We start from the raw sequence: 21,498 nt of genomic DNA, 5'->3' as shown, positions 1-21,498 counted from the left end.
GCAATTCTTCCACCTCAGCCTTCTAAAGTACTGGGATTACAGGCATGAGCCACCATGCCCAGCTGATGTAAATGTTCTAAATATGAGGAACTGAGTAGTGGAGGTGGAGAAGGGAGGATGTTTAGTGAGCAGGAAAGGGCATTCCTGGAAAAGGAAACAATGTGGGCAAAGGCACGTAAATAATTTGGGGCCAAAGCCCGGTTATGGAACAGTAAAAGTTGGCAATATGGGAACATTGCTATTAGAAACACAATGAGTTTAGATAGTCTACTTAACTAGGGTAATACGTGAAAGTGCTTTGTAAATTGTAAATAACAGACTTTTGGAAGGTATAATGGGGAGTGAAAAGAGAGGAACCATGATAGCTTTAGAAGAGGGTTGCAGAAAGGATTTTTTAAATGATAGGGCAAGAATTCAATAGAGTTACGAAGTAAGGTGTGAGAGGGTAAAAATGATTTATGGGGCAAGTCCTCAAAGAGATACAATGTGTCAAAGTCAAGGGGATAAGAGACTAAAGGGACCAGAGGAAAGGAAAGAAACATCAGTAAGTCTACAGCAATCAGGAGGGGAGGGGAAACCCCAGCTATCTCTGTGGCAGGGGCCAAAGTTTTGCTCTGTGAAGGCAGAAGCTGTGGCTATTTTCAGCGTTTGCCTCTACCTTCAAACTCCCTTCGACAAGAAGAGAGTAACCCTTCCAACCATGCTCATAATCGCCCTGGACGTGCCTGACCCGATTTCCTGTCTTCCGGCCTCAGAAGAAGTGACCCTGTGCTGAGGCTGTGCAGTGGATAAACACAATCCCTTCTTTCTCCCCTGATACCTTGCTTCATCAGTGATCCCTGCTCTCTCCTTTATCTTCATTTCCCTTCCTGACCACTGGAGGCTTCTCAGCATATATGTAACTGCTTATTAAATATCGCCACATGGATTCTACACAGCAATCTCAAACTCATCATGTCTCTCCCACAAACCAGCTGTTCCTCTTGTCTTCTCTACCTCTGTTAAGGTGGCTACCATCCACCCAGAGCTCTGCTAGACTTCCTAGACTCCTCCCTCTTCATTCCCATAGCTAACCAATGTCCACAAGCTTTCCCTTTTTTCACCTTTGAAATCACTAGCATCCACATACTTCTACTGCCACTACTTAGTTCCTGGTCTTGGTTTTTCTTGCCTACAGTGCTGTAACAGTAGCTTACCTGGTACTCCTGATCCTAGCATCACCCATCATCGACCTGCCCTTTCTGTCACTGCTAAAATTATTTTTCAAAAATGCCCACCCAAAACCTCTACTTTAAATCCTTTAGAGCCTCTCATCAGGATAAGTTCAAATTTCTTAGCATGGTATCTAATGCTCTTCATGATCGTCATCTCTTACCCTGTGAAGAACTTGAGTTTTAGATTTGTAGTTCAGGGAGTGTAACAGGGCATCTCAGGCCTCCATGCCTTGAGTGTGCTCTTCCCTTCCTCTTCCGCCTGGGGAATACTCAGTCAGCTGGGAAGATCTAGCCCGGGTGTCATCATTTCTGCAAAATCCTCCCAGAGATTTTCTACATAGTCCAGGACCATTTCCTCTCACAGCTACACCTATACACTGTTCTAGAACAGTTTACTTATCTCTCTCCTCCCTATGATCTTCACCTCATTTTTTTTTTTGTATCCTTGGCACCTGACACAGAGCCTGTCACATAGTTGATTGAAAATCATTCAATATTTATTGAAAGAAATGGGCCTTAACTCTGCATCCTTGAGCCATACGCCAAACCAGGCACATTCATTCTGAGACAACCTGCAGGCAAAAGAGCACAGATGTCCATGACACACATGTTGAATATAGCACTTATACACATAGTCCTGTTTTAGACAACCCGTGTTAATGTTTCCTTTCCACCTGTTTCAGCACATTCACGTGCAGATTCCGGATGCTGCGTTACCCATCTTTATCTTAATAGTTAGTTATCTTTCTCCAATTATATTTTAATTTTCCCTAGAGGATCCCTTGAAAATAATAACAATCATCATTATCATCCCTTTTTAAAACTTGAATATGTGCCAAAGTTTTCAATGCTTAATTATAGTTGCAACTCACTGCGCATTTCTCATGGTTAAATGGTTGAATTTGTCATATGTTATATTCCAACTTTTTGAATTTGAGAAATTAACAAATTTTATTTCAAAATTCATATAAGTCCTATCTTACAGAATCCCTCAACAAAAATAACAGTGATACTAATAACTATTATTATTATTATTATCATTATCTGGGTCTCATTCTGTCAACCAGGCTGGAGTGCAGTAGTACGATCACAGCTCACTACAACTTCAACCTCCTGGGCTCAGACGATCGATCCTTTGGCCTCAGCTTCCCAAGAATCTGGAACTACAGGTAAGTGCCACCAAGCCTGGCTAATTTTTTAATTTTTTGTAGAGATGAAGTCTTACTACATTGCCCAGGCTCATCTTGAACTCGTGAGCTCAAACAATTACCCTGCCTCGCCTCTCAAAATACTGAGATTGCAGGTATGAGCCACTGTCCTCAGTCAATAACTCTTATTTATTCAGCACTTCCTTCAAGACCAGATTCTGAATATGTATTCTTCTTGTACTTACCTGACTATCTTAAGTACAAAATTAACTTTGGTGAGATAAAATAATTTCTTCCCTTTCATTCAAGGTATATCACGATCAATAGTTACACTAGCTTCTAGGATTCATCAAAAGAATAATATGTATGTTATATACATTTATTTTTCTTTTCTTTTTCTTTTTTTTTTTGGAGTTGGAGTCTCACTCTGTTGCCCAGACTGAAGTGCAGTGGCCACTCCTGACCACCGCAGCCTCGACCTGCTAGACTCTGGCGATCCTTCTGCCTCAGCCTTCCAAGTAGCTGGAACTATAGGCGCGCGCTACCACACCCGGCTAATTTTTTTTTTTTTTTTTTTATTGTAGAGATGAGGTCTCGCCAAGTTGCCCAGGCGGGTCTCGAACCCACGGGCTCAGGGCAATCCACTCACCTCAGCCTCCCAAGGTGCAGGATTACAGGCTGAGCCACCGAGCCCGGCTTACATTTATTTTTCTTATGCATCTCACAAAAGCAGCTGTCTCCAGCTGCTTTGTTTAAATTCAGAACTAATTTCTCAAACTATAATAAGGTGAAAATTGTAAGGAAGAGGTTTTTTTGGGTTGTTTTGTTGTTGTTGTTGTTGTTGTTGTGTTGGAGTCTCACTCTTTCACCCAGGCTGGAGTGCAGTGGCAAGCATGCTCACGACCACTCCAGAGTCAACCTGCTGGGCTCCGGCGATCCTTCTGCCTCAACCTTCTAGGTAGCTGGAACTACAGACGTGCGGTACCACGCCCGGCTATTTTGTTGTTTTTTTTTTCTGACGTGCAGTGGCACACTCATGGCCATCACAGCCTCAACCTGCTGGGCTAAGGAAATCCTTCTACCTCAGCCTTCCAAGTAGCTGGAACTACAGGCATGTGCCACCACGCCTCGCTAATTTTTTGATTTATTATAGAGACAAGGTCTCGCCAAGTTGCCCAGCTTGGTCTTGAACCCCTGGACTCAGGCAATCCTCTCTCCTCCACCTACCAAAGTGCTGGGATTACAGGCATGAGCCACTTCACCCGGCCAAGGATGAGGTCTTAAGGGACCAGTCTTCTCCTTTCAACTGGACTTTAATTCTAAAGAGTTTCAGAGTTAGTGTCTTTTAATATTTGGTTGTTAATAGGAGAAGGCTGCCTGATAATACAGGAGTGGTATTCTGTGAAGATATTTGGAAAATAAGCCACAGTGTTCATCTGTTTATGTTAAAGTAGAAAATGTTTGCTTGTTCACAGGAAGGACGTTTGTTTCAGCCTTTCTCCCACTAAGGAATGTTATTAGGAACAAGGTTGGTTGAGTTTCATCTCTCTCAGTTTGGTTGGCAGCAGGCAGAATGTAGAAAAAAGAATCTGAATTAAGTCTAACTAAAAATTAATGGCATTAAGGTATCCTCACAATTCAACTATTAGAAAAGCTGGGTCTCTGGGTACGTATAGAGATATGCCCTATTGATTGTCCCCCTCTTCCACGAAGCTATGTCACAAACAGTGTTTATAAATACATACCCATGGTCTGGGGTGGGACAGAGGGAGCAGCAACTGTTTTTATTTGATATCACCCCAGCTAGTGTAGCATTGGTCCTGGGTCCCAAGTCTAACTGACATTCACTCCTGTTTAGTACCTATTATGGGGTAGGTACTTGAGGACAGCAAAATGGATATAAGATAATTCCTGCACTAAGAGAGTCCTAGTCAAGTCAAGGGACGTATAAGCAGAGAATTGTGATGACATTATAGGTGTTATTAAAGTCAAAGGGTACAGTGTGGGCGCATGGGAGGAAGCAAGACCATTCCACTGGGGAGATTGGGAGGGACAGGCTTCAGAGAGGAGACACAGCTTGAACTAGCAGGTGTGGGTGAGGTGGGAAATGAAGTGGGAGAAAAGGTGCTGGGGATGAACATACCAGGCAGGAGAAGCTGGGTGGGCAATAACAGGAAGGCAGAGAAATAACAGAACACACAGAAGCAGTGGGTAGAATTATAGTTACTAGAGGCTGAGAAGAGTGGAAAGGAGGGGAGGATGGGGGAGGTTGATTAATACAAAATTATAGCTAGATAGGAGACATACATTCTAGTACTATAGCGCTGTAGGGTGACTATAGTTAACAGTAATTTATTGTGTATGTTTAAATAGCTGGAAGACAGGATTTTGAAAGACAAATAAATTATGAATGTCTGAGGTGACAGGTTTGCTAACTATTCTGATTTGGTCATCATACATTGCATACATGTATCAAAATATCACTGTAACCCATAAATATGTACAATTAATAAGTCAACTAAAAATAAAAGAAAAAAAAAGAAATAGCATGTTTAGAAAACTGTAAGTGGTTAGACATGGCTGACTGTATGATGAGAAGGAGTGAACAATAAGACTGGATAGGAAGGCAAGAGCTAGACCTTGGAGAACCTTGCATGCCACACTAAAGAGCTGGGATTTGATCCAGAATGAGATTGTGAACCATTAAAGGGTTTAATGCAGGGCAGGAGAATAATCATATTTTGCCTTTGAAAGATCATTCTGTTGACTCTGTGGAGGATAGAATGAAGAGGAGTAAAATTGAAGTCTACTGGGTGTGGTGGTTCATGACTGTAATTCCAGCACTTTGGGAGGCTGAGGCAAGAGGACTGCCTGAGCCCAGGGGTTCCAGACCAGTCTGGACAACTTGGTGAGACCTTGTCTCGACAATAAATGTAAAAATTAGCCGGGCTTGGTGGCATACACTTGTAGTTCCAGCAACTTGGAAGGCTGAGGCAGAAGGATCGCTGAGCCTAGCAGGTCAAGGCTGCAGTAGCTGTGAGAGTGACACTGCACTACAGCCTGGGCAACTCTGACTCAAAACAAACAAACAAAAAAACAAAAAACTGGAAGTGGAAACACCAATCAGGAGATGACTATATTAGGTCAGATGAAAAGTGAGAGGCTTGAAATGAAGCAGTAACAGTGAAGATGGAGTGAAGGGGTTTGTACAAGTTTAGAGGGAGAGGCTTTCAATTGTAGCACAAGCTATTACAGAAATATGACTTCAGGAACCCATATTTAATTTTTTGTTATAGTCAAATTACATGGAAATATAACATTCTTTATAATGACCAGCAAGATGACCTACCACAGTCATGGACTTTGATTGATTTTCTAAGTTTCTTAGTCTGTAGGAAATAGAAAAAATATATTAAAAAGGAGGTTGGGGGTGGACTAAAATAGTGAATATAGTGAACAAGTATGCCATTATTTAGTATATTTTTTCCCTTACTTTCAAAGGAAAACTGTCATTTAAGATAGTACTATGGGATCCTCAAAGATTGAGATAAAGCTTTTCAGTGTATAATATATAGATCATTTTTAAATAAAAATATTAAGCCACAGTATCATTACATTTGACATTCTCATATATTTACTTAGGTACAATTCTGGCTATGGCTTGAAAACCTAACAAATTTCTTTGAAAGTGATGGCAAACCAGAAGCAAAAATAGACATCTAAGAGGAGTAAAGTGCTCCCTTTTATATCCCTTGTTTTCCATTACTTCTACTGAAGACCACTGGCAAAAGCAGCTCCATAATGCATAATCTTGAGATGATGCAGAGGTAGTCTAACGCTTGTTCACATGATGAATGTATTGAGGCCAATTAGTCAGTTGGTCAACTGGAAGCTTCCAAGATGGTGGTCTTGAAGGCTGATGACGGTCTGGCGTTTTCTAATAAACTTTACCCGCTGGAGATGGCCTTAGGAGTTCTTCTGCCCCAGCTCACACCCTTGCTTCAAGACCAGTCTAGATATATAAAAATGGACCTCAACTCCACTGTGAAAATTGGCCAAGAATAAGTAAACAAATACCTGAGGCCAAGGGATACGAGTCATGGAAACACATGTACATTTATATTCAAATTCTCTTATTTTGAAATAATTCTAGAAAAAAAAGTATTCCATAGTTTCTCAGCAACTCAAAGAAGACCCATATTCAGTTAAAATTAGCATTTACTGAGCCTTTGTGATATGCCAGGCATCAGATCACATTCTTTCAGATTAGGAAAAAAGGCAGTTAACTTACCACTTTGCAAACACCAGTTTAAATCTGCTAAGGGATCTTGAATTTCAAAACTCAATAGTATGTTGAACAAACATGACTCATGACCGAATCAAAACACAACTTTAATTTTGGTCTCCCTTTTCTACTTTAAGCTTTTTTCACTTAGAAAAGCTATTCTTTGCTATTGAATGAATACATAGCAGGTCCAGTGATTTTTGTTGTTGTTGTTGTTGTTGATTTTAAGGTAATAGTCAGCCTTCACTATAAGGCATCAGTGGTCTCAGTTCAGTAAGCAGAATGCCCAGTCTTAATACTAATCAATCCTTTACTCTTCATTCAAAAGCAGGACTTCTCTTTGTCAGCTCAGGCCCGTAGCTGGTGGGCACCACTGCCTTTGGAGGTTAGTTTCTGTTCTCTCTTCGCTCACCTCCTTCTCTATTTATAGGAGGAGAGAGGAGAAGTAAGGCCAGAGGACAGTTCTTACTTGGCTGGGTGGTTTCAGAGTCTCAGCTTGTCAAATGGCTAAGGCTGATTCTTTCTCTTGGGAGTTTGCCATTGCTGAGTCCTGCAGTTCCCTGGACCCAAGCTGATGTATCTCTCTTCCGGGTGGTCACTCATTACTCCTTCATCAGCCCCTAAGAATCTGGCATTCTCCTCCAATTTCTTGCTGCTGGTATTCCTTCAGGACACCTTGGGCAGAGTCCAAGATAACTCAACTATCATCTCATGGCTCTTAAGGAGTTATCATACCAGTCCTTTGTCCTGACAAGCTCAGGGAGAAAAACCACCCAATATAGCCTCTCTGTCATGCTGCCACAGCTTGCCTTAGTTTTCTCAGGCATGATAGAGTCACCAGTCCTCTGTGTTCCCAACTTTTAGGGAGCACACTTCAAAGCTCTTTGGATGATTCCCTGGAAACTCTGCATGAGACTTTACGTAAAAGAGGCAATATTACTTGGGAGAGATGGGAGCTCGTGACATGAAAGATTCAAAGAAATCTCTTCTCAAATCTTCCACACTTTTGTATCTTGGATCTGACCAAGGGATAGGAGTCATGGAATGGGTTCTTTGAAATAATTTCCTTCCAAAACTCCACACATGGGGAAAACTCACTCTCACTTTGGGAACTGGTAATTATTTTATTAGCATCTAAGGAACTGAGCCAGGAAGAGTTCCATTTTAACACTCTACACTATATTCTTAATCAACTACACAGGGTTTGTGCATATACCTCATAGCATCAGATATTGAGACTCTCTAATATAACAGATTATAAGATTTAATGTTAGTGTAACAAAATATGGTCAATAAAATACATAGCAGGGCAAACAGTTTTGTTGTAGATAAAATCTCAGCTCATAATCTTTATAGTGTCTTCCTTAGAGTTACTATTATATGTTCCACAAGGACAGGAAACCTGGCTTTCCATTTCAGGTTCTACAGAAACATTAATAAAGCAATTATTTTATGCTAGGCAAAATGCAAAGTACTTTCATATAACTTCTTTTGTTTATCTTAAATTGAGAAGAAAAATATTTCAATGCATTATTTATTATGCTATATATTTTAAAGTTAAAGACATTATTAATTATAATAGGAAAGGTAAACTTACATTGATTTTTTGGCTCTCTCTCTGGGCTTCCTAATTAAATCTTCCAAATATTTATTTCTCTCTTCCAAACTGAGGGAAGAAACAATTACATTTTATAATCAAAATGAACTTTTCTAGACTAGTATTTTATTAGATTCACTGGAGGATTTGAGTAAATACAAATAGTAATCCAGTTATTTATACATCATTCATCCATCTCACTGTACAGAAATGGGATTCCTTCCTAGCAGCTCAAGTTATTAGTTTTCCCCTTTATGGGTTCCACTGGTAAAGAAGGGATGCAGATAGTAGTAAATATTTACTAGCATTTAGATACTCTTCTATTTGCATGTACAAATAGTAAGTAGAGGATGGATTCCTCTGTATGAGTAAACCCAACATGATCCTGGGAGTAACATATTAAAAACAGAACCCCTGACTGGGAACTGCTTTAACATGAGAACATGTGTGACATGCTACAGTATGGTCACAACACTGAAGTGGCCTGCTAGAGATTTACTTGTGTTCTATTTTTACATCTTTTTATCAAGACAGATAGATACTAGTGGGTTCCTTTGTTGACCTTAAGAGGGCAAAAAATACTGTGTTCCCCAGACACATTTTCCCACCCAGAGAAGGTGTGTGAGTTTCTCGTGGCTGCTTGAACAAATTACCGTAAGTTTTGTGACTTAAAACACAATTGCTCTTCTGGAGATCAGAAGTCCAAAATCAATTTCACTGTACTGAAATCAAGGTGTGGACAGGGATGAACTCCCTTCTGAGGCTCCAGATGAGAATTCTAGTCGTGCATGACACAGCTGCTGGAGACCTCCTTGTTCCTTAGAGGGCTCACAGCCCCACATCACCTCACCCTTTCTTCCCCTGCTTCCATTGTCAGACTTCCTCTTCATCTTCTGTCATCAAATTTCTCTCTGAATCCCACTCTGACAAAGGGCACTTGTGACTGCATTTAAGGGCTAACCCGGATAATCCAAAAGAATCTCCCCAACTCAGGATATAATCACATCTCAAAGGCTCTTTTGCCATATAAGATAATATTCACAGGTTCTAGTGATTAGGACTGGAATATCTTTGGGGGCCATATCCTCTACCATAAAGGATAAACAGACTGTCAGAGAAGATGAAACTCCATTGTAGAGGTCAAAACTCAAATGCCTATGGAAGGGTAAGACTGGTATGTGAAATGAGTGAAGCCAGCTGAATAGTGATTCAGACAAACCAAAGAGCATATGAGGGGAGACCAAAAAAACCCCCAGAATTTGGTTATTTTTAAAATTGTGTATATATTCTTACATGTTTAAACTTCAGTCACTTTCAAAGTATTCTCCATAGGTGACGCAATACACCTATTGAGATGCTTTTTCCACTGCTCAAAACAGTTTTTGAACTCGTCAATTTTAATGCCTTTTAGTGTTTCTGCCTTTTTTCTGTTTCACCTCTTCCATGTCGGCAAAACATTTCCCTTCGAGGGCTTTTTTTATTCAGGATAACAAACAAACAAAGAAATGTCACTGGGGCAAGATCGAGTGACTAGGGAGGACAGGGCATTGGAGTCGTGCATTTTTGGTCAACAACTGCTGAACACTCGGTGTGGTGTGGGCGGGTGTGCTTGTAAATCATTCTTTATGAAATGGGCAAATGCGTTGAAGGAATTAACTGAAGTCAAACATAGCCTCTCACAACAATAGCTGGTACACTGATGCCAATAGGTTCCTACAATACTTACCTAGCAGGGAAAGTCTGTACTATAAGAGGATCACTCTCCAAAAAATAATCTCAGTTTTTTTGCCCCCCCCCCCCGTATACTCCTAGGCCCTGCCTAAAGGAAGAAGCTGCTACTCAGCTCTTGCCAGATGTTGCCATGAGGGAAGGCTACAGCAAGTATGTCAGATCTCCTTGTTTTTAAAGAGGAGATGGAAATCTAGATTTTTCCCCTGTTAAATTTGGGCAATTAATTTAAAAATATTTCAAATATTACATGGACAAAATAAAACATGCACGCCAGAATATAACTTGTATATTGAAACCTATACCTTTTTGTTCAGAGGTTATCAGGCGTTTGTTTTCAAAGGATAAACAGAAGTTGTCAAACCCAGGAAGACAATATTAAACAGACCCTCTGAATACCCAAAGCCTGAGTCTATCATGCTTTATTATCAGAGATAATATGGTATGGAATAAGCCTTTTTTATCTGTAGAGTTAAAAAGGATGGGTCCAACTCTTAAAAGAGAGGGCTACCAAGGAAAGAAAGTGAAAAAATTTTCCAATTGTGCAACAAAGCAACAGTGGAATATATTCACACAGTGCTCCTGTGTATAGAACTGAGGTCAAAAAGCTGCAACCTAAGCCTAAGTAAATAGAATCCTTGTTTTCTGTGGAGGCAGTGACATCCTCCTTGGAGGGCATGACTATGTACACCGAGAGCTAGGCAAGCAAAATAGTACCACTGAGTGGAGTATAATGAGTGGTTTGATTTGCATATAATGACGTTGATTATATTTTCATGTGTTTATTTGTCACCCATATATTGTCTTGGTGAAGTATCTTTCAAATCTTTGCCTATTTTCATTGGGGTATTTTCTTATTAGTTTTAAGAATTCATCACATCTGGGTAGAAGTTCTTTGTCAGACACACGATTTGCAAATACGTGGTTTGTCTTTTTATCTGTTAACAGTGTTCTTAGAAAAGCAATTTTTCATTTTAATAAAGTCTAATTTTTCAAAATTTTCTCTATAGATCGTTTTTAGTAACATTTAAGAAATTGTTGCCTAGCCTAAGGTCATAAAAATTTTCTCATGTATAGTTTTAGCCTTTATATTTAGGCCTATTGTCCATTTTCAGTTTATTTTGTATGTTGTGGAGAGTATAAATCAAAGATAATTATTTTTTTAAATGGTTAATTATTTCAGCACTATTTGTTGAAAAGACTATACTTTATTTTCACTGCCTTTTTGCCTTTGTCAAAAATCACTTGTCGGCTGGGCTCGGTGGCTCAGCCTGTAATCCCAGCACTTTGGGAGGCCGAGGTGAGTGGATTGCCTGAGCCCGCGGGTTCGAGATCCGCCTGGGCAACTTGACAAGACCTCATCTCTACAATAAATCAAAAATTAGCTGGGCGTGGTAGCGCATGGTTGTATTTCCAGCTACTTGGAAGGCTGAGGTGGAAGGATCGCCGGAGCCCAGCAGGTCGAGGCTGTGGTGGCCAGGAGCGGCCATTGCACTCCAGTCTGGGTGACAGAGTGAGACTCCAACTAAAAAAAAAAAAAAAAAAAAAAATCACTTGTCCATATATGTGTGGATCTATGTCTGGACTCTCTAGTCTGTTCCATTGATCTTTTTCTATTTTTATACCAGTGCAACACTCTAATTATCATAGCTTTATAGAAAGTCTTAAAATAGGGTTTCTCTCCCATTTTGTCTTTTTCTAAATTTAAATTTTTTTAAATTAATTAATTTATTTTAAAGATGTGGAGTATAATTCAGGATTAGGTAGATAAGTGGTCATTGTACAGGTAAACTTTGGGTCATTTTGTCCTTCTATCAGAGTTTTTTTGGCTATTCTAAGTCTTTTGAATTTCCATATGAGTTTAGAATCAGCTTGACAATTTCTAAAAGCAAAACAAAACAACAACCAAAAAAAACCTGCTAGAATTCTGACTGGAATTGCACTGAATCTATAAACAAACTACAAAAAAATTTTAACAATATTGAGTCTTTAGACCCTTGAAAAAGGAAAACCTCTCCATTTATTTAATTCTACTTTCAGCAGTGTTTTGTGCTTTTCAGTGTACATGTCTTTCACACCTTTTTGTCAAATTTATTCTTATGTAGTTGATATTTTTGGTGTTTTCAATAATTTTTTAAATTTAATTTCTGATTGTCCATTGCAAGTATATAGAAATACAATATACTTTTGTATATTGATCTTGTTTTCTGCAACCTTGTTCATCTCAATTAAACAGTCGTAGCTTTCTTATAGATTCCATCAGATTTACAATGTAGATGATCATGTCATCTGTGAATAAATTCATTTTTGCTTCTTCATGTCCAATTTGGATGTTTTTTCTTTTTCTTGCCTGACTGCACTGGACAGAACTTCCAGTACAATGTCAATGTACTGAAATGTCTTGTTCCTGATCTTGCGAAGTCAGTCTTTCATCATTAAGTAACAGGTTTTTTGTAGGTGCTGTTTGATGTTATTGAGGAAGCTCCCTTCTGTACCTAGATGGTTTAAGTTTTTTTCATCTAGAATGATGTTAAACCGGGCGCAGTGGCTCATGCCTATAATCTCAGCACTTTGGGAAGCCAAAGAGAGAGGATTGCTTAAGCCCAGGAGTTCAAGATCAGCCTAAGCAACATAGTGAGTCCTCTTCCTCTACAAAAACAAACAAACAAACAAAGAAATAAAAACAGGAAGAAGAAAAACTTTCTCTTCATTGATATAACTGACTAGATTTGATTTTTAAAAATCACAACCCTGATCACATAGAGCAAATCAATTCACATGATATCTAACAGTGGTTGTCTACTGCCTAGACACTAGAATCAACTGGACAGCTTGAGACGTATACTGATACCTAGGTCCTACCTGGTATTTCAGCTTATTTAATCCAGGAGTTGGACCTGGATATTGGTATTTTTTTAATGCATTCAAAAGAATTCTGATAAGCAGACACAGTTGATAATACTTTTAATAAACCTTATAGAATTCAGATGCAACATCTCTTCTTGAACAAAACTGACTCAACCATTCAACTGAATACATACATTTTTTAAAAACTTTAAAAATAACTGGGCCAAACAAATATGGCCAATATGATAGCTTTATATTATTTTCAATTATTTTTAATTTTGATATTTCATGAGCCCATGATTATTGAGCATTGGCTGAACTTTTCTGGTTATAAGTAGGGGAGGAGTCTAATTTTACATCTCCTGAGAATACAAGGGGAGACCAAAAAAACCAAATTTATTTATAAAAAATTGTGTATTTATTCTTACATGTTTAAACTTCAGTCACCTGCAAAGCACTCTCCATCTGATGCAATACACCTATTGACACTTTTTTCACTGCTCAAAACAGTTTTTGAACTTGTCAGTTTTGATGCTTTTAGTGTTTCTGTCATTTTTTGTTACATCTCTTACACATCAGTAAAATGTTTCCCTTTGAGGACTTTTTTTCATCTAGGGAAACAAAATAAAGTCACTCAGGGTGATATTCAGTGAATGGGGAGGGTGGGGCATGGGAGTCAAGCCAGTTTTGGTCAAAACTGCTGAACACTCAGTGTGGTGTGGTCAAGTGTGCTTGTAAATCATCCATCATGAAATGAGCAAACACGTTGAAAGAATCTCCAAAAAAAAAAAAATTCACTGAAGCCAAATGCAGCCTCTCACAACAATGCTAGCTGGTACATTGATGTTGATGGGTTCCTAGAACACTTACCTAGTAGGAGAAGCCTATACTACAAGGGGCTCGTCCTCCAAAAAATAATTCTGGTTTTTTGGAGGTCTCCCTCATACAATATTCCCTCTCCACTTCAAATTTAAAACCTGCCTGCATAAGTCTGAATAAATGGAAAAATTGTTTTACATTTGTTTTACTTAGAAAAAAGCAAACTTTCCAAGATACAAATGCCTGCACTTTCAATTATCTTGTGGTTAGTCTTACACAAAGCCCATATTTTAGGGGGTGCTTTCTACATAAGTTTAGAGTTCTGTTTAAGCTTCCATGATAGCCAGAACAGCATAAATTATACTGGGGGAAGGATGGAAGAAAAACCATAATAGAAATGAGGATAATAAATCAGTGGAAAACTATGGAGAATTTAAGAACCCACATTTTGAAGTGTTTCAAGATGAATCTCATTCTGATGAGAGAGTTTGTTTAGTATTTGATATTTGTATGAATATTTTTAATTTGGTGTACAGTCAGCAACCTTTTGTGAATAAATTCTAAACAATGAAGGTTACTTTACCTGAATACTCTGATAATGTCCTCTAAAATTTTGGGATGTTTCTTACTATTTCCTTCATTATCCCTGAAAATCAAAAGGAGATCTAAGAAAAGAAGATGAAAATGTGGTTGCTTAACTCTGTTCAAGTAGTCCAGTCGTTAAGCAAATTAGCTATATTAATGAAGAATGGTCTTAATTTATAAAACTGAACATTTTTCCTCCTTCTAGAAGTCTGAGAAAATGAACTTAAAAGCCAGAGTGAAATATTAGTAAATATTCGCAAAATTAAAGATTAATTTCTTTTTCCAACTTACTGTGCAATCTGGGAGTGGGATATTTTGAGCCTTTGATCAGCACATTCAATAATTTCTTCATATGATATAGTCTTGAAAAAAGAAACAAAACCAATTATTCTTTGATAAATTCTAGAATTTTATTTAATTTTTCCCTCTTGTACCACTACAAGTTCAACTATTTGACTCGTATCAATAATGTAAGTTTTACAATAGGCAAAAGCAAAACATCTTCCTTATATTTTGAGATCAGGAATATAAATAAAAATAGAATTATAACATCCTTATTCATCATACAGAAAGAGCAAAGTGTCAAAAAATGGACAACTGTCATGAGTTAACCATAATCTAGTTGCCTTCACACAAGTACTATATGTATCAAATAAGGGTTACAGTCCATTGTTAAAGTTAACACAGTTTTAAAAAGGTAAGCTAGAACATTAAGTTGGTAAGATTTAGAATCCTGCTGAAATTGAAGTAGCAATACTAAGACACTCCTACAGCAAAATGGATAGACACATACACTGTCCTTTGATAACTTTCGGATAAAAGGCTAAGGGGGGTGTTGTACAATGCTGTGTGGAGTAAAAGGGATCAAAAGAAATGTACTACATCATCTCACAGATTCTATTTAACTCTAAAATTCTATTATTTTAATAGCTGACATAGTTTTTAAAAGACACAAATATTTCTATAAGCAAATTTGTACCTTATTTATCAAGTCACCTAAATGTCTTTGATACTTGTCATTTTCTTCAGTGAGTCTACTGCAGCAGTCTTCTTTTGACTCTAGGAGATTTCCCAATTTTGTGATCTATGGAGAAACAGCAGTAAAAGTATTAACCTGGAACCTGCCATGAAAGCTATATATGGATGCTAAGAACAAATGTGAACAGTGAGCTATACTTTATTTTAATATTCTCTTAATCTGAGATATACCATAGGTGAATTATAAGATGCTATGGACCTGACTGATTGCACTTAGAACAGATGAGCCAAAATGACAATGGACTTTTTTAAAGTCGGGGTTTCACTCTGTTGCCCAGGCTGGAGTGCAGTGCACAATCACGACGATCACAGCTCATGGCAGCCTCAACCCCCTGGGCTCAGGTGATCCTTCCACCTCAGCATCCCAAGTAGCTGAGACTATAGGTGTGCACCACCACACCCAGCTAATTTTTTAAATCTTTCATAAAGACGAAGTCTCGCTATGTTGCCCAGGCTAGTCTTAAACTCATGGGCTCATGCAATCTGCCTGCCTCAGCTTCCCAAAGTGCTGGGATTACAGGTGTGAGCCACCAGGCCCAGCCAATAATAGGCTTTTACCTTTTTTATTATTTTATACTACAAAACAGCTTTGCAAGTAACTAAATATCTACTGATGCATACAAATCTTCATTATTATCTTCTTTCCATGTATAACTAGTTCATAGACATATTTGATTCTATCTGAAGTAAAGCACCCATGTTGTGCTTGATTTTCAGGTTTGAGAAACACTCTCCCTTGCCTGAACGACAGCAAGTTTTTTTTTTAAAAGATTGGAAAATATAGTTTATTTAAAAAGTAAATTAGAGAGAGAGAAAGAGGAGATTCACCTTCCTAAGGTGGGGAAGGGGGCCAAAGCTAGGAAACATGGTGACAGTCATAGCTCAAAGAGCACATGGTCACACCAGAGTCTAGTAAGGCAATGGTCAACAGCAAATTTTTTTAAATGTTCAGTTTAGGGCATTTCATGTTTTGACCTATGGTCTAATTTTTATTTGCATCAGAGTCGTTAAAAATTAAAAATTGTGTTTCTGAAAGTGACATCTAAGGTTAATTAACAGGAAATGGTATTCACAAGTTCCCCTAGAAGTAACCTTAATTTTCAAAGCAATTACAGAATTAAAGTGACAGAAATTTTTCCACTAAATAATGATGTTAAAATGACTTTCAGTTGTCTAATGTTTTAAATGAAACATGAAGTACCCTAGAGGAAGCAATGATAAAGCAAATTTATAGCAGAAATAGTAACTTTCTATTTCTTTCTGATATGAATAAATTAACAGGGATAATATCAAATCATTGGTCCTACTTCTCTTACTACATGCATTATTTAAGGTAGGTCATGCAGTTATTGTAACCACAATTTAACAGATGGAACTAAAGTGAAGAGAACTTAAAAGATTTTTGAAAGGAAATGTCTAGAAGTGGAAAATACTAGAATCCATATTTATCAACCATTAGTGTGTTGCACTTTTTCTATTCCATTCCATTGCGTCTCCTCAGTTCATCTTGGAGGCAGGGTTCTCTTAGCTTCACATACTTCACGACATTTTACTGAAGCAATGTGGAATTCCTTCTCACTTCCTTTTTCTCATTATAAATTTCGTGGCACATTTTAAATTTCTGTAATGTCTTTTAAGATCAAAGTAAGAACCCTTTTAAGTCTGCAGAATGAGGTTTTTTATTTTCTAACCTCAGAATAAAGAAAGAATAGAGAATTTTTCTTATAGAATAATATTTTAAAGATAAAAGAATAGCAAAAGACAGTTTGTTTAGATTCCCATGGAAAGGAATAAAACACCTTAAGTTTCTTCCAAAGAGTGTAAATTTTAACAGCTTTAAGGGTATAACTGACATATAATACTCAGCACATAGTTAAAGTATATAGTTTGGCTTTGACATATTTATATACCTCTGAAACCACCACCACTTTCACGATAAGGGGCATACCCGACATTTCCCACACACAGTTTCTTCTTGCCAGTTGGCAATCCCTTCCTCCTGCCCATCTCCCTTTCTGACTCTCACACTCTGCCAGTCCCAGACAACCAATGATCTTTCTGTCATCACAGATTACTTTGTCCAATCTAGAGTTTTATTCAGTGGAGTAAACAGCATTTACTCTGTCTAGTTCTTTTCACTCAGCATAATTACTTTTGAGATTATTCTGTGTTGCATGTGTATCGGTTCATTCCTTTTTTATTACTGAGTATTATTTCATAGTATGAATAAACACAATTTGTTTATCCATTCACCTGTAGACAGGCATTTGGGCTGTTTTCTGTTTTTGACTATTATATTTAAAGCTACAAAGACCTCATATATCTTTGTATCAACATATGTTTTCATTTCTTTTGGGTAAATATACCTAGAAGTAAAATAATGATAGGTATATGTTTACCTTTTTAAGAAACTGCCAAAATGTTTTCCAAAGTGGTTGTAGCATTTTACATCCCTACCAGCGGTATATGAGTTGCAGTTGCTCCCCTCTACAACCTTGCTATGGTCAGAGTTTTTAATTTTAGACATTCTAATAGGTGTACAGCGGTATTCGTTGTGGTTTTAATTTGCATCTTCATGGCGTTGAGTATCTCTCCTACATCCTGGGCACCGCCTTTCCTGTATGGCCTGCCCACGTGTGCCGGAGCACATGGTGCAGACATAGCCCCTTAGGACTTGTGATGGGCCTTGCCAATCAGCTTGAGGATGTAGGCTTTAAGGGCAGGGCAGGGTTAGAGATAGAAAGAGCGCCCGCGTCTGGTCCACAGCAACACATATTTGACTATGATAGAGGAGTAAGTCCTCTTGGAGAGCTGCTTTCCACGGCAGCATGGATAATAGTTACCGAAAGGCAGAGAAGTCAGAGGGCTGTTGGTGTTGAATGAGGTTCACTCAATGGAGGGGAGACTCCTCAGTCACACAGCCCTCCAGAGAAAGATTTCCTTGTTTGAGTCCTCTCTGCAATGCCATCTGTATTCTGGATTTGTAGACATAGTTCCAGGTTAATAACATATTACCTTGTATCAATACATTATGAGAGAGTGAAATCCAAATCACTAAAAAAATTCGGTCAACATATCTTACATTAGTTTTCTGTTGCTGCTATTAACAAATTACCACAAACTTAGTGACTTAACGAGACCCGCCTGGGCAACTTGGCGAGACCTCATCTCTATAATAAAAAAAAAAAATAAAAAAAAATCAGCCGGCATGGTAGCATGTGCCTGTAATTCCAGCTACTCAGAAGGCTGAGGCAGAAGGATCGCCAGCACCCAGTGGGTCGAGGCTGCAGTGGCTGGGAGCGGCCACTGCACTTCAGTCTGAGCGATAGAGTGATACTCCAACTCAAAAAACAAACAAACAAACAAACCACAACACAAAGTTATCATCTTATAGCTCTGTAGCTTAGAAGTCCAGCACAAGTCTCACTGGGCTAGAGTCAAAGTGTCAACAGGGCTGTGTTCCTTTATGGAGGCTTTAGGGGAGACTTTTCCAGTTTCTAAAGACTACTCACATTTCTTGGTTCATGTCCCCTCTCTTTATCTTCAGTAGTCAAACCTTCCTCTGACATGGCTGGGAAAGGTTCTCTACTTTTAAAAATTCATGTGATTAGACTGGATCCACCCTGATAATCCAGAATAATCTATCTCCACATCTTAAGGGCCTTAATTTAATCACAGCTGCACACTTTTGCCATAATTGCCTAAATTTGGATGCAAAGTCTATTTTGCTATGTTCTGAGGACTAGGGTGTGGATATCTTTGGAATGCCATGATCCTGCTACCACATACCTGTAAAAGGATCACCAAGGTCCTCCAAGACTTGAAGTGCAAGTGGTCTGGTCGTGTGGCAAAGCCAGGGTATTTAGTTCCATAATTCAAGGTCATAATTCAAGGTTTTCTAAAAGGCTTTTACTTGCATTAACACCCTTCCAACTCTGCTAGTGTCAATTTACAGAGAAATTATGTCAAGGCAGAAGTACATCATGACAGTGGATAAATCAGTCATCATTATGAACAGCCTTAAGATAAACGAATACTGGCTGATTGATTTTCCAGTCCTTTACACAAAGTTTCTGAGATTGTATACATGCAATAAAACATAAATCAAAAACAAAACATTAAGCCAGAATGTAAAGAGCAGGTGAGGAAACAACAGGCAGATAAGAGAACAATAAGACATACACTCCAGTGCCATATATTTGGTAATTAATTTCTTGGTAGCTAAAACAAAATGGAAATCTGATCAGTTACATCACTGTCATTATTCATGTAATGAAAACACACCTGAAGAGAAGTTTGTCCTAGTAGGCCCGAGGTCTCAAAGGAAGTTCCCATAAAAGTGAACAATCATTTCTCTGTACCAAATGAGAAAGATGTTTCCTAGGATTGTTGAGGGTCTAACACTAAAGCTCAACTCAATAAAAGCAATTCTGTGAGGGTCAAGATAATATGTTCCAAGTAGCAGCTTTCAGATAATAAACATGATCCAGGTTGTGACTATTTATTAAGTGGTGAAATGAATTTATGACAAACATTTAAAAATGAAACAGAAAACAATTTTAAAACCCTATGTTTCAACTGTGTGTGTGCATATAAGTATTTGATAAAGATGTAATTTTTTTTTACTGAGAATTACTACTAGAGGGACAAAAGGACTTCACAGATAATCCTTCAGAGATATAAGAGTTCTTAAACAAGCTCTTGCTAAGGGTTAGTCAGTAAATGGATTGATGCAATATCCTTTGACAAGAGTCTGTAGTGCAAATATTATTTCTTGCTCTTGCTTTAGAATAGGACTTAGCGAAATCAGAACCAGGAAGGTGAGGAATAGGGTCAACATATCAGAAGTACTACTATAAAATGTCCAGAGAACAAGAAAACAGTAAGTTTGACATTTCCTATGGAAACTGAGAATCTAAGATTCCACCTGGCTGGAAAATCCTTCCATCTGTGTGACCCAAATCTAGATTCTTCCTTAGGAAGGTTGGTCAGTGGCAGAGAGACTGACAAATTATAGGGTATACTCAAGGAAACACTGCCAAATAGAAGTACTGGCACTATCCTTCATAGTACAGGTGGACTGTGAGATCATGGGTTTTGATTGTTTTCTTTTGGCTCAATTAGAAAATTTTTCCTAGAGCAATAATTTTCTACTTTACCTATTCTTGTGAATATAGGAGATGAATATGAAAGTGAAAAGAATATGCTACCTTCTGAGTATTTCCTTTACAATTTAACAAACTGCTGGACTGAGCACACTGGCACACACCTATAACTCCAGCCTTTGGGAAGCCAAGGCAGGAGGATGGATTGACCAGCCTGGGCAACATAGCAAGATTCCATCTCTACAAAAAAGTCGTTCAGAAATTAGCCAGACATGGTACTGTGTGCCTGTAGTCCCAGCACTTGGGAGGGCTGAGGCACAAGGATTGCTTGAGCCAGGAGTTTGAGGTTGTAGTAAGCTGTGACCATGCCACTGTACTCCAGTCTGGGTGACAGCATGAGACCTTGTCTCTATTTAAAAAAAAAAATTGCCTGGACAGACACAGTGGTCCACACTTGTAATTCCAGCACTTTGGGAGGCTGAGGCAAGAGGATTGCCAGAGTCCAGGGGTTCGAGACCAGTCTGGACAACACAGTAAGACCTGTTATCTATAATAAATCAAAAAATTAGCCAGGCATGGTGGTGTGTAGCTGTAGACCCAGCTACATGGAAGGCTGAGGTAGAAGGATCACCTAAGCCCAGCAGGTAGGGGCTACAGTAGCCATGACTGTGCCTCTGCACTCCAGCCTGGGCAACAGAGTGAGACTTTGACTCAAAAAAAGAAGAAAAAAAATTTTTTTTTAACAAACTACTAATTTTAAAGGCTACTAAAATATTAATAGTAAATTAGGTAAATGTTTTATGTAACATATAGATTACTATACTAAAGTAGTATGTTTTAGGACAGCATTTTGGTTTTTAAATTTTAACTATCCTTTAATACTGATTAGAGGATATCTTATTTTTATTAAAAGGTTCTTATTTTACTGAAGATGGACTCTACGAGGAACTTACTATAAGGCCACTTGAACCCTGAACATCAGTATTATATTATGGATTCTTGCCTTGTCCTTCTGACCAAATCTCTGACTTCGTTGGACCTTATCAAGGTCTTCTAGGACAGGAGACATTTTGCACTCGACAGTTAAACACCCAGGATGCTCAAGCTAGTTGGAAGGCAAAGCTGAAGTCAA

The 21,498-nt window shown here is 38.4% G+C and overlaps 1 protein-coding gene across 1 annotated transcript in view; it reads right to left on the bottom strand.

Moving 5' to 3' along the window:
* Positions 1 to 4,868: 4,868 nt before the first annotated feature.
* The window catches only part of CAGE1 (cancer antigen 1), a 39,392-nt gene continuing 22,762 nt past the window's right edge, over positions 4,869 to 21,498 (bottom strand). The window contains exons 9-12 of the mRNA XM_021710591.1: positions 14,515 to 14,585; positions 8,245 to 8,313; positions 5,712 to 5,751; positions 4,869 to 4,880 (exon numbers count right to left, since the gene is read on the bottom strand). Of these exons, the coding sequence (XP_021566266.1) occupies positions 4,869 to 4,880; positions 5,712 to 5,751; positions 8,245 to 8,313; positions 14,515 to 14,585 (192 nt within the window). The remainder of the gene's footprint in view (positions 4,881 to 5,711; positions 5,752 to 8,244; positions 8,314 to 14,514; positions 14,586 to 21,498) is intronic.

The sequence above is a fragment of the Carlito syrichta genome, unplaced genomic scaffold (genome assembly GCF_000164805.1).
Source record: "Carlito syrichta isolate Samal-C Ts95f unplaced genomic scaffold, Tarsius_syrichta-2.0.1 Scaffold290461, whole genome shotgun sequence".
Taxonomy (NCBI): Eukaryota; Metazoa; Chordata; class Mammalia; order Primates; family Tarsiidae; genus Carlito; species Carlito syrichta.
The sequence above is the reverse complement of the archived record's forward strand: the minus strand, read 5'-3'. Positions and strand labels throughout refer to the sequence as shown.